This window comes from Elephantulus edwardii, unplaced genomic scaffold (genome assembly GCF_000299155.1).
Source record: "Elephantulus edwardii isolate Elephantulus edwardi_28Jun2011 unplaced genomic scaffold, EleEdw1.0 scaffold00117, whole genome shotgun sequence".
NCBI lineage: Eukaryota > Metazoa > Chordata > Mammalia > Macroscelidea > Macroscelididae > Elephantulus > Elephantulus edwardii.
Window position 1 is genome coordinate 4,672,644 of NW_006399867.1, and position 15,326 is coordinate 4,687,969.

The 15,326-nt window shown below is 43.3% G+C and overlaps 1 protein-coding gene across 1 annotated transcript in view; it reads left to right on the top strand.

Annotated features, from left to right (window-relative positions):
• Positions 1 to 13,634, top strand: part of CRYM (crystallin, mu) — a 20,515-nt gene extending 6,881 nt beyond the window's left edge. The window contains exons 4-8 of the mRNA XM_006892645.1: positions 1,615 to 1,716; positions 5,068 to 5,251; positions 11,300 to 11,421; positions 12,091 to 12,175; positions 13,570 to 13,634. Of these exons, the coding sequence (XP_006892707.1) occupies positions 1,615 to 1,716; positions 5,068 to 5,251; positions 11,300 to 11,421; positions 12,091 to 12,175; positions 13,570 to 13,634 (558 nt within the window). The remainder of the gene's footprint in view (positions 1 to 1,614; positions 1,717 to 5,067; positions 5,252 to 11,299; positions 11,422 to 12,090; positions 12,176 to 13,569) is intronic.
• The last annotated feature ends 1,692 nt before the right edge of the window (positions 13,635 to 15,326 follow it).

Sequence of the window (15,326 nt, forward strand, 5' to 3'; positions counted from 1 at the left end):
GTGTGTGTGTGTGTTGGAGTGTGTGTGTTTCCCCCATAGTCCTGGCTCGATTCTGATGCCCAGCTGGCTCTGGGAAGCACACTGTTCTAGACCCAGCTCTTGGTTAGCACTGTGCTTTGTCGCACTTCTAGACAAGAGGATTGCATTCATGTTCCTGAGTTTAGGAGGAAACTTTAGAGCCTCGTTCCCAGGGGGCTCAGACATATTGGGCTGTTTCCAATCAGAGACAAAGATCTGTTTTACTTCCTTCCTTGCTGAGGGAGCAATGTTTCCTTTCCACCACTTTCATTGTTGGCATTTGGAAAGGAGGAGGCTACGATGAATAGGATGATCTGGGGTCCAGTTGACGCAGCCACTTCTTTGTATGTTGGTTTCACATAACTTTATGTGGGACTCTTGTCCTGTTTTTCACGGTTACAACATTTATCAGGGTTTACCTGGTATGCATGCGTTCAACAAAGGTCTCAGTGCCCACTGGGAGACAGAATGGTGAGCGAAATCGACGTGGTCCCTGCCATCTTGAGCCAGAAATCACAATCCCAGTACGTCCATTGAAGGAAAGGTGTAAAGCGCTGTGTGATCTTAAGCAAGTCCGCAGGATGAGGGAAGGCTTTTCTTGAGGAGGAGAGAATTGAACTGAGACTTAGAGGATAGTAGATGTTACTTGGATGGGGTAGTGGGGAAAGAAAGCATGACTCAGCAGAGAAGGGAAGCCGTGCAAAGGCCCTGTGGCGAATGCAAAAGAAGCATACATAGACTTCCCCAGTCTTTGCTTAAAGGCAAAATCTAGCAGATTCACACACACATTTTTAATCACATGCGTACTTGTGGAAAATTAGTAAATGCACCACTGATTGTATTATGGGAGGACAATCGGGTTTATTGGTAGAATCCTCACCTCCCACGTAGGAGACGAGGGTTCAATTTCAAGTTAATGCACCTCAAACCACGGCTACCTATCTGTCAGGGAATGGCTTGCATTTTGTTAGAATGCTTCAGTGGAACTTCTAAACTAAGATTAGAAAGAAAGGCCTGGAATTTGGCTTTTAAAAAAAAAAAGAGCCAATGAAACCTCTACAGATCACGGTGGTCCAGTCTGCAACCAGTCATGGGGAGTTCTCAGCACTGGGCACTGTTTCATGTTGCAATCCATTGTGTGTGAAGTTGCTACAAATCATGGCAGCTGACAACAGCCCTCTAGATAATAGAGTCCTTGTTCTCTAAACCCAATGAGATAATAAGGCTAAGTCAAAGTCATTGCCTTCAAGTCACAACTGACTCTTAGTTAACCCTCCATTGGGTTTCTGAAGCTATAAATCACATGGGATGGGATTGCTCATCTTTCTCCTGTGGAGCTGCTGGTGGATTCGAACCACCAGAGAGGCATGGCCTCTGGGTTAGTAGAAAAACTTGCTGCAGACTATGCCACCAGAGCCCCCTGTGAGGACAAAGCATTGGGATATATTAAGTGCTCAATTAAGCTCCTCCCATTCTTTCTTCTCCACTCCACAGAGGATATAGGTCTCTTACTGCTGCAGAGCTCTTGGTACTGTTTTACTCCTTTCATCTGGCCACTAATGTCTCCCTTCACTTTTCCTACCTTCTCGCCAATAGTATTTGAAACCCCCCAACAGTGAAGTTTTATGCATCCTGGGGGCTGGAGTCCAGGCCTCCAGCCACTATGAGATCTTCAAAGAGCAGTTCTCCTTTAAGGAGGTGAGTCCAAGGGTGTATGGGGGGCAGGGAGGAGGGAGTGGATCAATGGTCTTTTCATCCTTCAAACACAACATGGTCCTAAATTATTATGTTGAGAGTTGGATCCAAACCAGGAGGAGAAGGGTTGGAGGGAAGGCTTGTTTCTGGTTTCATAGTCCACAGGACATGTTCAAGGATACAGCCAGTCTATTGATTAAAGAATGCACAATTGGATGGGGGAAGTGGGTGGGTGAAGGAAATGGGAAAGATCTGGTGTGAAAATCAATGTATTTGAACTTTGTAAATAAAACCATTATAAAATAATAATAATAATAAAGAATGATACTGTATCTACCACATACACCCTTTGAACTTTATAAATAAAACCAATAAATAATAATAATAATAAAGGATGATATTGTATCTAGCACATACACCCCTTTCTGGTATTCTCTTCAGAGAATCTATGAGTCTGTAGATACTCAAGATTATGAATTCAGCCCCTGGGTGGTACAAATGTTTTGTGCTCCATGGTTTCACCCCAACCTGGCAATCTGCTTCCACAAAGATAATTCATGGATTATTTCAGTACATATGAAATCACGCCTCCAATAAGTCCCTTGAAGGAAAGCTGTAAAGCGCTATGTGGTCTTAAGTGAGTCTGTAGGATTGGGGAAGGCTTTTCTTGAGGAAGGGAGATTTGAACTGAGCCTTCAAGGACAGTGGATGTTACTTGTGAGGGGTAGTGAGGCAAGCATGACTAGGCAGAGAAAGGAACCTATGCAAAGGCCCTGTGGCAGATGTAAACGAAATAGTAGACTTCTGCATTCTTTAGTTCCACTTTCTTTGTAGGCCAAGGGTTATTGGCCAAGGGATATTGGCCTCCCTTTCCCCAGTCATGCACCAAACTTTCTTCTGGAAGTGTTTCATGTTCCATTTATTTTTTTTCATAGAAGAGGAATGGGAAGCACTTAAAATATTTTAATGATAAAAATAATATATCTCTCTGATGAAAAATGCACTATACTGAGCCCAGCTAATGTAGTGTAGTATGTGTCAGATTGTGAACCGAAAGTTCAGTGGTTTGAACCCACCAGGAGAAAGATGACCTGGCTCCTGTGAAGATTTTCAGCCTTAGAAACCCAGTGTGTGTGTGGGGGTGTCACCATGAGTCACGACTAACTTGGCAGCAGAGGGCGTGGTATTTTACTTTTTTGTTTGTTTTGGGATTTATTTATTTTTTTTAGGAAAATGACATTTTACAAAAATCTACTTTTTTCTGATTTTAAAGATAAGCAGTTGATATTTTCTGACCTTAGCTATTTTAGTCATTAGGTTTTAAAATATCATTTTAACCGTATTAGATATACATATTAGATATGTATCCGAGCATTTCATTGAATGTTTTGTCAACATTAATTTTCCAGATTGTTTCATTTTTGCATAATATTTTTATAACTTTCTATCAAGGAGGGTACCATGTTAATCATTCCCTTAGGGCTGAGCGTGTGATATTATTCAGACTTGGGTTGGCGAACTTAGTTTTGTGTTTATTACCTTTCTTCATTGTTGTTTTTATGTGTCATCAAGCCCAAATTGACTGATAGCCGGCCCTCCAGTGAGTTTTCAGAAGCTGTAAATTACACAGAAAGAGAGTACCCATCTTTCTCCTGAGGAGCAGCTGGTGGATTTGAACTACTTGCCTTTGGTTCAGCAGTGTAACTCCTTACCCACTAGACCACCAGAGCTCACATCTCTTTCATCCCCATTTTTAACTGTTGAAAGGCTGATAAACCCCGCCCCACCCCCAGACAAGAAGCAATCTAAGAATGCCCACAGCTTCTGGTCAATTAATGACAATAGTGCCCATCCCCTTGGACCTTCAGGATTCCAGGGGGAGCTCCCTCTCTTGGTCTTTTTATCTGCTGCACTATTCATGCACAAACATTTTTGATCTCTTACTTCCTACGTATATCTCAGAAATCCACTTCATCCAAAAATAACATTATTCCATGCATAATTCTGCCCTAAAGAATCCTATTGATGAGTCTTGTACCTGCTGTGACTACTTTACTTAAAAACTCATTGCTTTTGAGTCAGAGCTAACTCATAGCTGATTTTCTATCTGAGTCTGAGGTTGTAAGTCACATGGGACAATGTTGCCCGTCTCCTTCCCGAGGAGCCTCTCGTGGGTTCAAACAGAGAAGCTGCTATACCATGTGTTAGCACCACAACTCCCAGCGGGCTACGCCACCAGAGTTCCCTATGACTCCTTTACTCAGATGGAAAGCATGAATTTGATACTGACTTTGCCCAGTTGTCATCAGTATTCTACAGAAGTACAAACTGAGGCTGAGTGAGGTTATGTAATTTCAGGGGCAGAAAGTGGCAGTGCAAGAATTTGTTCCAAGCCTGCCTCGTTCCAGAACTTACCTCGCTAATCATTAAGCTGTCTACTAAACTGCCAGGCTGTGTGTCTAGAAATGAAACATTTCCAACCTCCTCTTACAGGGAAGGTGGTAGCAAAAGTGTCACTTTAAAGTACCCAGATGGAAACCTTGGTAGCAAAATGGTTAAAGCACTCATCTGCTAACTGAGAGTCAGTGGTTTGAACCCACCAGCTGCTCTGTGGGAGAAGGATGTGACAATGTGCTTTCAGAAAGGTTATAACTTGGAAACTCTGTGGTTGCTAGGTGCCATCAGGTTGAATACAGTTTGTAACAAACCCACAAGTCACAGACGTGAACCTTGCCCCGTCCCTTTCATCCTCACCTTTGATAGGCACAAGCCTATTTTTACAGTCACTGTGTCAATCCATCTTACTGAGGGTCTTTCTGGAAATAGTTTTACTTGTGCCGCTCCGTAGAGGCAAAGATGACAAAGCTTCATCTCACATACTTTGGGCATGTTGTTCAGAGAGACTATTCCTTGGAGAGGGACATCATGCTTGGAAAAATGAAGGGTCAGTGAAAGTGGGCAAGACCTTCAACCAGATGGATTGATGTGACGACTGCAGCAATAGTCACAAGTATATCAGATATTACAAGGATGGCCAAGTACGTCAGATATTACACGGATGGCGCAGGACAGGACCGGGTTCAGAGCTATTGTTCACAGCGTTGCTATGAACTCGACAGCACATAACAACATTTTGGTTGTTGAGTCAGTATCGACAACAGGTGTTATTTGGGTTTAGCCAGGCACCTGCCCAGATTAATGTTATTAAATGTCCCTTCTCCATAAGGGAATGATTTGGATAACCACAGATACCGTTCCAGAGGGGTTCAGCTTTCACTTGGCAACCCTGGTGTTGCTGTAGCATAAATAGCCGGAGCAGATGGCCTCAGCATCCCTCTTGTTCCCCCAATAAAGGTGAGGATATGGAACCGTACAAAGGAAAATGCAGAGAAGTTTGCAAACACTGTGCAAGGTGCAGTCCGGGTCTGTTCATCCGTCCAGGAGGCTGTCACAGGAGCAGATGTGATCATCACGGTCACCCTGGCAACAGAGCCCATTTTATTTGGTCAGTGGGTGAAGCAGGGGGCTCATATCAATGGTAAGTAGACTGGCTTCCTGAGCCAGGGGCAAGGTGTGGGCAGACTTTCTCAGCTGGGATTAAGGGCTGCATGAGCTGTTAGATTCATGGCCAAGAATAGCCAGGCTTTTCAAGGGCGCATGGAAACATGAAAGGCAGTGCAGTTGTTAAGCACTCAGCTGCTAAGGTTGGTAGTTCAAACCCACCAGCCACTGCACGGGACAAAAGTCCTAATTCCCATAGAGTCCTCTATTCCCATAGAGACAGCCTGTCACACAGAGTCACTTTTAGTCTCCATAGCACACAACAACAATATGGGCTTGTATACAGCCTCAAATAGAAGGAGAATTGATGCCTTTGAGCTGTAGTGTTGGAGAAGAGTATTGAATATACCATGGACTGCTAAGAAAACAAACAGGTTCGTCCTGGAAAGGGTGAACCTTGTTGCTCCTTGGAGTCAAGGATTCTGAAGCTTCGTCTGACATACTTTGGACATGTTGCAAGGAGAGACCCGTCCTTGGAGAAGGATGTCATGCTTGAGAGGATAGAGGGATAGCACAGAAGAGGAAGACCCTCGATGAGATGGATTGATTCAGTTCCTGGGGTCATGGGGGGGGGTGTGAAAGACAATAAGATTGGCAAGGGATAGAGCAGGGTTTAGGGCTGTTATACATAGGGTCACTATGAGTCGCAGGCAACTCAACGGCACATAACAACAACAACAGCTGCAAAAACAATACTGGCTTCAAAATGTGGGGGGAAAAGCCTTTAAAAACCTGAATTTAATGTTTAGTTAAGGATTTACCAAAAGAAAAATTATGATAAACCTCTCTCCCATTGCTGTTAAGTCAGATCCTAACGGACACTCCACTGCGCTTCCACAAAGCTATAAACCTCACGGGAGAACTGACCATCTTTTTCTCATGGAGCTGCTGGTGGGTTTGAACTGCCGGAAGAGCATGGCCTTTGGATTAGCAGCGCAACTCCCCATGTACTAAGCCATCAGAGCGTCCTCTTATACTAAATAGTCAACTACAATTCAATTCTTAAATATGACAAAAGTGCCAAGAAGCTGCGCTGCAGTCCCGAAGGCATGCGGTTCGAGGCTACCGGTTGCTCTGTGGGAGAAAGATAGGCAGTCTCCTCCCATGCAAATAACTGCCACTGAAAACCCACTGGAGAGTCATCTGTACAGTACACAACACCAACAAGGGAAATAAAGAAATTTGTTCTTAACAAAAATTAGAACTAGAAAACTTTTCTTAAAATTATAGTAAAAAGACATATAATATGACATTTGGATACTCTTTACTAAAAGATAGGATAAGAGAGGGGAGAATCCTCAAAGTAAGAGTATCTTGGACCTCAAAAGATCTTCACTTAGTAAGGATAGTCTATATCCAATATTTCTTATCGCCAAGTGCTTTTATAAACTCTTAGTATCTCTTATCTAATCCACACAACCACCCATTTCTGTAGGAGTTAGCATTATCACAACCCTTATTTCATATGTGAGGAAACTGAGGCAGCAGTTAGTGTCAAGTTGATTGCAGCTCCTGGTAGCCCTATGTGGTCGGAGCAGAGCTCTGCTCTGTAAGGTTCTCACGGGTTAGTATTTTAAAACTAGATCACCAGCCCTTTCTTCCAAATCTTGAAGGTTTTCAATGATGAGTATTTTGGAAGTAGATAACCAGGCATTTCTTCTGCATCGTAAACCTGCAGCCTTTCGGACAGCAGCCGAGTGCAGGAGTCTCTGTGCGGGAGACCTGGTAAATGCATTTGTTTGGTGGATCGGGCTGGCTTGGTGGACAGTGAGACCATCTCTAGAACGAACTGAGCAATCAAAGGGAGCTTCTTGGTGAAATGGGTTCCTGGGGAGAATTACTACATAATCTATGGGCCAAATTGTTTTTATTGTTCTTTCAGTTTAAGGTGGCACATTCATCACCTCATTGTCTGTATGGTTCAGGATTTCCAGGCAAGGCTTAGCCGGGTCCTCAGTTTATGGTCTAACAGGATGAAATCAAGGTTTTGTCTGGTGGTGATCTTATCTAGATCTCAGAGTCCTCCAAGCTCACATAAGCATATAGAACATTGGCCGGATTAGGTTTCTCAGAGCTGTAGGATAGCGTCCCATTGGTAAGAAACTGTGCAGCAATCCCAAAGGCACAGGGTTCTAATCTACCAGCTGCTCTGTGGGAGAAGGATGGGCCTGCTCTTCCCATGCAGTTGACTGCCTCTGAAAACCAGCTGGAGCATCAGCTGTGGGTCACTTCCGACTTGACAGTGCATGACAGCTACAACTCCCAGCTACTAGAGGCCACCCACATCCCTTACCACTGGACCTTCCAGCTTCAAAGCCAGCAACAGGGACCCTCCTTCACATGGATGGACTCATGTGGGAGAAGGAGGGGCAATCCCCTAGCATGCAAATAACTGCCTCTGAAAACCCACCATGGGTAGGGTCCAACTCTGTGGTACACACATGGATGGAATCTCTCTCACGCTTTGCATCTCTCATCAAGAAGGGCTGATTAATTTTTGAGTAGAGGCGTCTGTTCTATTTCCGTGGCTCAGGGATAAAATTGGTTTATACACTCAGAGTTACAAGTGCAGCTGACACATGGGAACACTACAGAGAGATTTTAGAGGGAAGCTTGGTAAAGCTTCTTCTCACATACTTATGGCATGTCATTGGGAGAAGCCAGTCCTTGGAAAAAGACTTCATGCTCGGAAGGGTGGAGGGTCAGCAAAGGAGGGGAAGCCTCTCAACGAGATGGAGTGACATAACGATTATAACCAAGAACTCTAATGTGGCAGAGATGATGAGGATGGCACAAGGTAGGGCAGGCTTCAGATCCAGTGTTCATAGGGTCGCTATGAGCCTTAGTCGACTCGATGGCACTTAACAACAAAGACAGATTTTAATTTATACCATTGCTGAAAACCGGCCAAATCCCAGCTTCCTCCCAGCTGCTGTTATCACTAGTCTTCCAACTTATTCTACCCCTTGTCTTTGACTCGGTTCTGTGTCAGAAGAGAACTAAGCTCCATGGGTTTTACAATGGCTGGTTGTTTTCCTTTTTATTGTGATTTTAATGTTACCCTATGAAGCCAAAGGTGGGTGATTTTAATCTGCAGCCCTCAGGCCTGGTGTTGTTTTTGGTCAAACATTCTTCTAAGTTGTATAGCACCGGTCTGTCCATTTGCTGTACAGAGGTAACTCGTGGTTACTACGATGCTAAACCCTGTGACACTGATGTGTTAAATGCAATAATGGCTACCCTTGGTGAACAGTGTGTGGTGGAGCTCCCCGATTAAAACAAGCTTGGAAGCAGCTTCCAAAACAGTTTGCCTCCGGAAACTCTATGAACTTAGAGACATGATGAAAGTTATACAAGTGTTCAGGTCTTTTGTTCACAGGGTCACTAAGAATCATCTACAACTCTATAGCGCTTAACAACAACATTGTGATTTTAACAAAAATTTACAGAAAAGTAGGATTTTCATTAATTCATTCATTATTGCACATTTTCCTCCCTACCCCCACCCACTCAACTTTTAAAAAATAATAGTCATTCATTGTTGCATAATTTCTTCTCTCACCACCTTCCCCTAGTCCACTATGGCAAGTACCTCTTATTCTGGACTGTTGTTATACAAATAATGCCTAATCATATATTCCTTTTAAACAGTTCTTTCCTTCATCTGTTCCAATGCAGTGTTCATTATTTATCCTCTCTTTTCTAAATTTCCCCCCAACGAACATATAAGTCCTGTTTTATACCATTTGACCCAGCAATTCCCCTACTAGGAATATACCCTAAAGAAATCAGGGCTGCCACCCAAACAGATATATGCACACTCATGCTTATTTCTTCATTGTTTACAATATCAGAGAGATAGAAGCAATCTAAGTGCCCATCAACAAATGAATGAATAGAAAAACTATGGTATATTCACACAATGGAATACTATGCAGCACTGAAAATAGTGAACTCATAAAACAATACACAACATGGTTGACATTGAAGACATGCTAAGTGAAATATCTCAGTCACTAAAGGACAAATACTGTGTAACATTGGCTGATTTTTCAAGAGTAGATTGCCAGATCTTTCTTCCAGCTAGCTTTTAGGTGGACTTGAACCACCAACCTTTCAGTTAGGAGGCAAACTGCTTACCTGTTTACACCACCCAGAGACTGATCCAGTCTGTGGTTGTTGCTATATGCTGTTGAGTTGGCACTGACTCATACCTGAACCTTCAGTGGATTTTCAGAGGCTGTAAGTGACATGAAGAGAGATTGCCCGTTATTCTCCCATGGAACAGCTGGTGAATTTAAACCGTGTACCTTTGGGTTAGCAGTGAACCTCCTTATGCACTAGGCCACCAGAGCTCCATTCTAGTCCTCCTGAGAGCAAAGCAAGCACGCACTGTGCACCTTGCACCTCCTCTTCCCACCTGGCCCATCCTGTCCACCCCGCTGGCCTCACATGACCCTTTGTCAACTTGCCAGCTCAGCAGCAAAGACTGTCTCAAGAGAAACAGTGCAGCAAGAAGGGCTGACCTGAAGGGGAGAAGCTAAGCCATTCCCACCAGCATATAACTTACTTACGAGCTTTATTGCTAGTACTTTTGCTCGACAGAACTGCCCATACAAACAGCCTGCCAGACGGTCATTTTTTTAAAAGCTCTCTTTGGAAATCAGAGCAACGGAGAAAAGTGGGAGAGGGAACAAGTCAAGAGAAACTGCAGAGCAGGGTGAGAAGACGTCCACAGGCTGCATGTATGTGGGGAAGGCTCGCTAGCAGTTTCCAAAGACTGGCTGGTGTGGGCTAGCAGATGTGTTTTCTTTGGGTTACAGTGTGTTTTAAAAAATTGAAAAACATGCAAATTGATTTCCTGTTTCCCTTAAAAAAAAGGAGAGAAGGAGTATCCGATAGCAGTGATCCTGCATTCCCACATGGCAATAATTACTGGGCTTGAACAATGACCATCCTCTCTAGAATGGCTGGCATTGTTCCTTCCTTGCCTCCCTTCCCTGTCTCGTCCCTGACTCGCTGTGCTCATTCCTCTTGCTGCCTGGTTCCTTCAGACCTGTGGTTGTCACTTCAGCAGTGGCCCATGTCCTGGTACCCTGGCAGCATCCCTTGGACCCTTTGTGAGGGTCTCAGGCTCTGCAGCATGGGGTCAGGATGGATTCAGCCCTGGAGTGGGGCTTCTTTGTCACTCAGACACTGGACTCTTTTGTCTTAAGAGAGAAGGAGCTGAGAATGAGAAACTGCTGAAGAGCAAGCAGACAGAAGGTAGAGGAATGTGCAGTGTGAGTAAGCTCCAAGACGGATTTATTTCAGGGCGTTTGCAAGTAAGCCATTGCTCTAGCTAAGTGGGAGAAGAGAGAAAGAATGATGCTCCCACAAACTTGGAACCTTAGCAAGTGCTTCGCGTCCATGAGCCTCCATCTCCTCCTCTGTAAAGTGGGAAGCGGCTATTGAAGTGCACTTTTATAAGGATTTAAATGTTGAAAAACAGACTCCTTAGGGAGCTCTGGTGGCCTAGTGGCAAGAAGTTGCACTGCAATCCCAAAGGTGTGTGGTTTGAATCCACCAGATGCTCCACTGCAGAAGGAGGGGCAAACTCCTCCTGTGCTAGTTGGATCCAATTTGACAATGCATCAAATGAAAAAAAAAGAAAAACAGATGAACAGATTCCTTGCCATCAAATCAGAGCTGACTCCTACTTGATCCTCCAGCAGGTTTTCAGAGATTGTAAATCGCATGGGAGGAGATTGCCCGTCTTTCTCCCATGGAGCAGCTGGTGGTGGATTTGAACCAGGGGCCTTTAAATTAGCATAACTCCCTACAGACTGTGCCAACCAGAGCGTCCTTGTGTAAAACATCCCACAGATGGCAGATATCTAACAAAATATAAAGATTGAAGTGGAATAGGAAATAGAAAGGAAAGAATGGTCAGTATGATTATTATTCATCAGTATAGGCGGGTTGGGCACCTTCTGTATCCCTTGGGGCTGCTTGTAGGCTCATGGTCTGCTTCCTTGTCTCACAGCCATTGGAGCCAGCAGACCCGACTGGAGAGAACTGGATGATGAGCTCATGAAACAGGCGGTGCTGTATGTGGACTCCCGGGAGGCCGCCCTAAAGGAGTCGGGGGATGTTTTGTTGTCAGGGGTGAGTGTCTTCTCCTGGGGCTGGGGGGGTTGCTACCCTGGCCAGCCTCACATCGATCCTACAGTTTCATTCATTTCTTCTCCACTTTGGCCCGCCCCAGACCTTGATCCTCTCCAGTTCCTTTTTCATTTCCCTCTGTAGTCACATGACCCTTATTATGGTGGTTGACAGTATTTGCTTTCCTCTCCCCTTTGCCTGGGTGGGGCTGTCCCAGAGGGCAGGGGAGTTGGGATATGGGATCCTTTTGTAGGCTAGAAGCCTTCTTAGTGTGACCAGCACAGTGTCACCATGGTTGACCATCTGCTGACTTTCATTTTTTAAAATCAGAGCATAGAACCAAGAAAGGAACAGCTAAGATGAATGTTCAAGTAAGAACCTGCCAATTTCCTCCCACAGTGACTTGTTGGGAAATTTCTGTAAACACAAACTTGGATCTCTGTATTCATAATCTTAAAAAGGCAGCTGTGACCCCAAACAGGACTTCAGGAAGAAGCATTCTCCCTGATTTAATCTGGTTCAAAATGGAGGGTATTTAAAACAAAACAAAACAAAAAGCAATGTTCTTCCTTATCCGGTTCAAGGACAACCTGGCTGGCTTCAGAAGCTGGTCCCCAGCAGACTTCACTGTCATGGTCTAGGTCAAGGTCAGTGTGTGTGTTTGTTTCACAGGCAGAGATCTTTGCTGAGCTGGGAGAAGTGGTGAAGGGCGTGAAGCCAGCCCAGTGTGAGAAGACCACGGTGTTCAAGTCTTTGGGTAAGAACCACTACTCCCTCGTCCAAAATGTAGCCAGCACTGAGAAGAGGAATGAATCACCAGGCTCTTTCCATGAATCATTGTGAAGCTGGCTGCTGGGGCAATTATTTACATATTTAAGGTCGTAACTCAGCTGGTGAACTCTGTAACTGGCCAGTCCTGGGTTGGATTCCCTTCTCACAGCACAAGTGTCATTTAGCAAATGACCTACCCTCTCTGAGTCATGGTTTCTTCATGAAACTTTGCTTGGGTTGCCATGAGCATTGAGATGTTCATATAAAATATTTGCATATAGCAAATGTCAGCAGTCAATTATTTTTACTTCTTGTTGTTGTTGTTGTGTACCATTGAGTTGGAACTGACCCATAGCTGACCCTCCAGCAGGTTTTTAGAGGCAGTAAATTACACTGGAGGAGACTTCTCACCTTTCTCCTGTGGAGCAGCTGGTGAATTCGAACCTCATACTTTCGCATCATTTCCTTACCATTAAGCCACCAGAGCTCCCTAGGTGACTTAGGTCTGCCTATCTTGACGTAGGTCTGAATGAAACTACGTAGAAGATAAGAGGGGGGATGGAATAAAATGATAGAAGACAAGGAGCTGTAGAGAAATGGGCCTTTTGCAGGAGATAAAAAAATTCTCCAAAGTTATGGTACATTCATACAATGGAATACTACTACACAGCACACAGGAACAGTGATTTTATGAGTTACTACCTAACTTGGGAGAGACTGGAGAGCATTATGCTGAGTGAACTAACTCAGTACCACAAGGACAAATACTGTATATATCATTTTTGTAGAATGGATATGAGGATTTGGGGGAGAGGTGGAAGCAGAGGGGTGAGAATGCGGGTATATTAATCGTAGGGTTGCACAATTCGATGAGTGGGGGTGTGTGAAGGAAATGGGAAGGACCTTTTGTGAAAAACAATATATTCAAACTTTGTAAATAAATCAGTATAAAATTGTAAGAAATTCTCTAAAGCAGAGATCTCTATTCTCTACAGGATTACAGAATGAATATTTTGAGCTTTGGAGACTAAGAGAAAATATATCTTGATGGCTCTTTGTTGCCTCTTTCTCATCTATTGATTTGAAGAGGACAGGAATTTGAGGAAGTCAGGATAGGGCAGAGTTTCAATCTATCATAAGGTCGCTATGAGTCGTACTTGACATGATGGTATCTAGCAGTGACAACATCTGTGGAAAAGCCACATAACCATCTGAGTTGTTTATTATACGCATATGCCCCACAAAGGATGGACTTCCGCTTGGCAGTCTGCCCTTGACAGCCTGGACAGCATCTTAGGAAGATACCAGTTAACGGGCTTGGGTTATTTCAGGAATACCTACTCCTAACAAAAGAGTGAACCAAATTTCTGTTCCGTACAGGCATGGCAGTGGAGGACACAGTTGCAGCCAAACTCGTTTATGAATCCTGGTCATCTGGTAAATAAAGCAAAGAAAGCATGTGTTGAGATGGATGCTGGCGTTTAAGGGGTAATGTCACTGGTCACCTCATCATTTCTCAATCAATCCAGGGAGCATGGCACCCAGTGAGCTCTTCTTCTGTGTTTTTCACGCCTTATGTTGAGTTTTGAGACCCTCATTTATGTTTGTAGTTGGGAAGCAAAATTAGGTGCCGAGTTCCTCTGTTATGCCAGGTTGTAGGGAGTTCCTTTTGCTTGTGTTTCACTACCTTTTGTGTTTCCCTGAAATAAAGCATTTTTCAATTCTGATGTATTTGCTATAATAATTTCTACTCTTCAAGGCAAGAAAAGTGATGAAGATTGAATATGACCATCCACTCTTTTTCCTTTATAAATAGAATTGAACTTTTAGGGCAGTTTTGGGTTTACACAAAAATAACATCCATACAGTTCTCTCATCTGCACACTTCTTTTCTTTGTTATTATTATTGCCATTCACGATTAATTTTTTTTTAAATTGCAACAATAGTTTGTACACTGTAACACACTTTTCACCACAACAAGATAAAGGTAAACAACCCAATTGAATTATGGGCACAGGATATGAACAGACACTTCACCAAATAAAACATGCAGATAGCACACAAACACATGAAGAAGTGCTCAAAATTCCTAGCTCTAAGAGAGATGCAAATCAAAACAACTATGAGATATCATCTCACCACAGTAAGATTAGCAAAATTTAACAGAACAGCAAGCAACAAATGCTGGTGAGGTTGTCAACAAACTGGAACCCTTATTCACTGTTGGTGGGAGTGTAAAATGGTGCAACCACTATGGAAGGCAGTATAGGCAGTATGGCGTTTAGTGAAAAAGTTGGAAATAGAAATACCATTTGACCCAGCAATTCCACTACTGGGAATATACCCCAAAGAGATCATAACCGGCACCCAAGCAGATATATGCACACCCATGTTTATTGTGGCTTTGTTCACAATAGCAAAGAATTGGAAACAACCTAAGTGCTCATCAACAAACAAATGGATAGAGAAGCTGTAATATATTCACACAATGGAATACTATGCTGCATTGAAAAACAAGGAACTCATGAAATATAAAATGGGTGACCCTGGAAGAGATTATGCTGAGTGAAATATCTCAGTCACAAAAGGACAAATACTGCATAATGTCACCGTTGTAAAATAGGACTGACATCAAGGTTGAGGGGAGACTGAGAAAAGTTATGTATACTGCATTGAAACAAAAGAGGGAGAGAACTGTTTAAAAGGCATATGTGATTAGGTATTATTGTCATGACAGGAGTCCAGAATGAAGGCTGCATAGTGGAGTGGACTTAGGGGGAGGGATTGTATAACAATCAAAGAATTTTTCTGTTACTTTTCAAGGAGAAGAGTAAACTTGGAGGGAGGGGTGCACAGGGAGAAAAGTGCAACAATGAATGAATGGAAATCCTAAGTCTCTGTAAACTTTCATTAAAATTAATAATAATTTTTAAAAACCTAAAAATCTTGTGACTTTTAATTTGTTTTGTTTTTTAATTTGTTTGATTCTTATGAGAGTCAGAACTCAGGAAGACTGTCTTGTTTTTCCAAGCCCCTAAAGTTTTCTGTCCCTAATGCTGTCCTACCAGTTTTCTGTCCCTCATTTGTAGCAAATATTTGCTTTTCCCTTCTCTTGCCCAGGATTCTGCTTACAGTT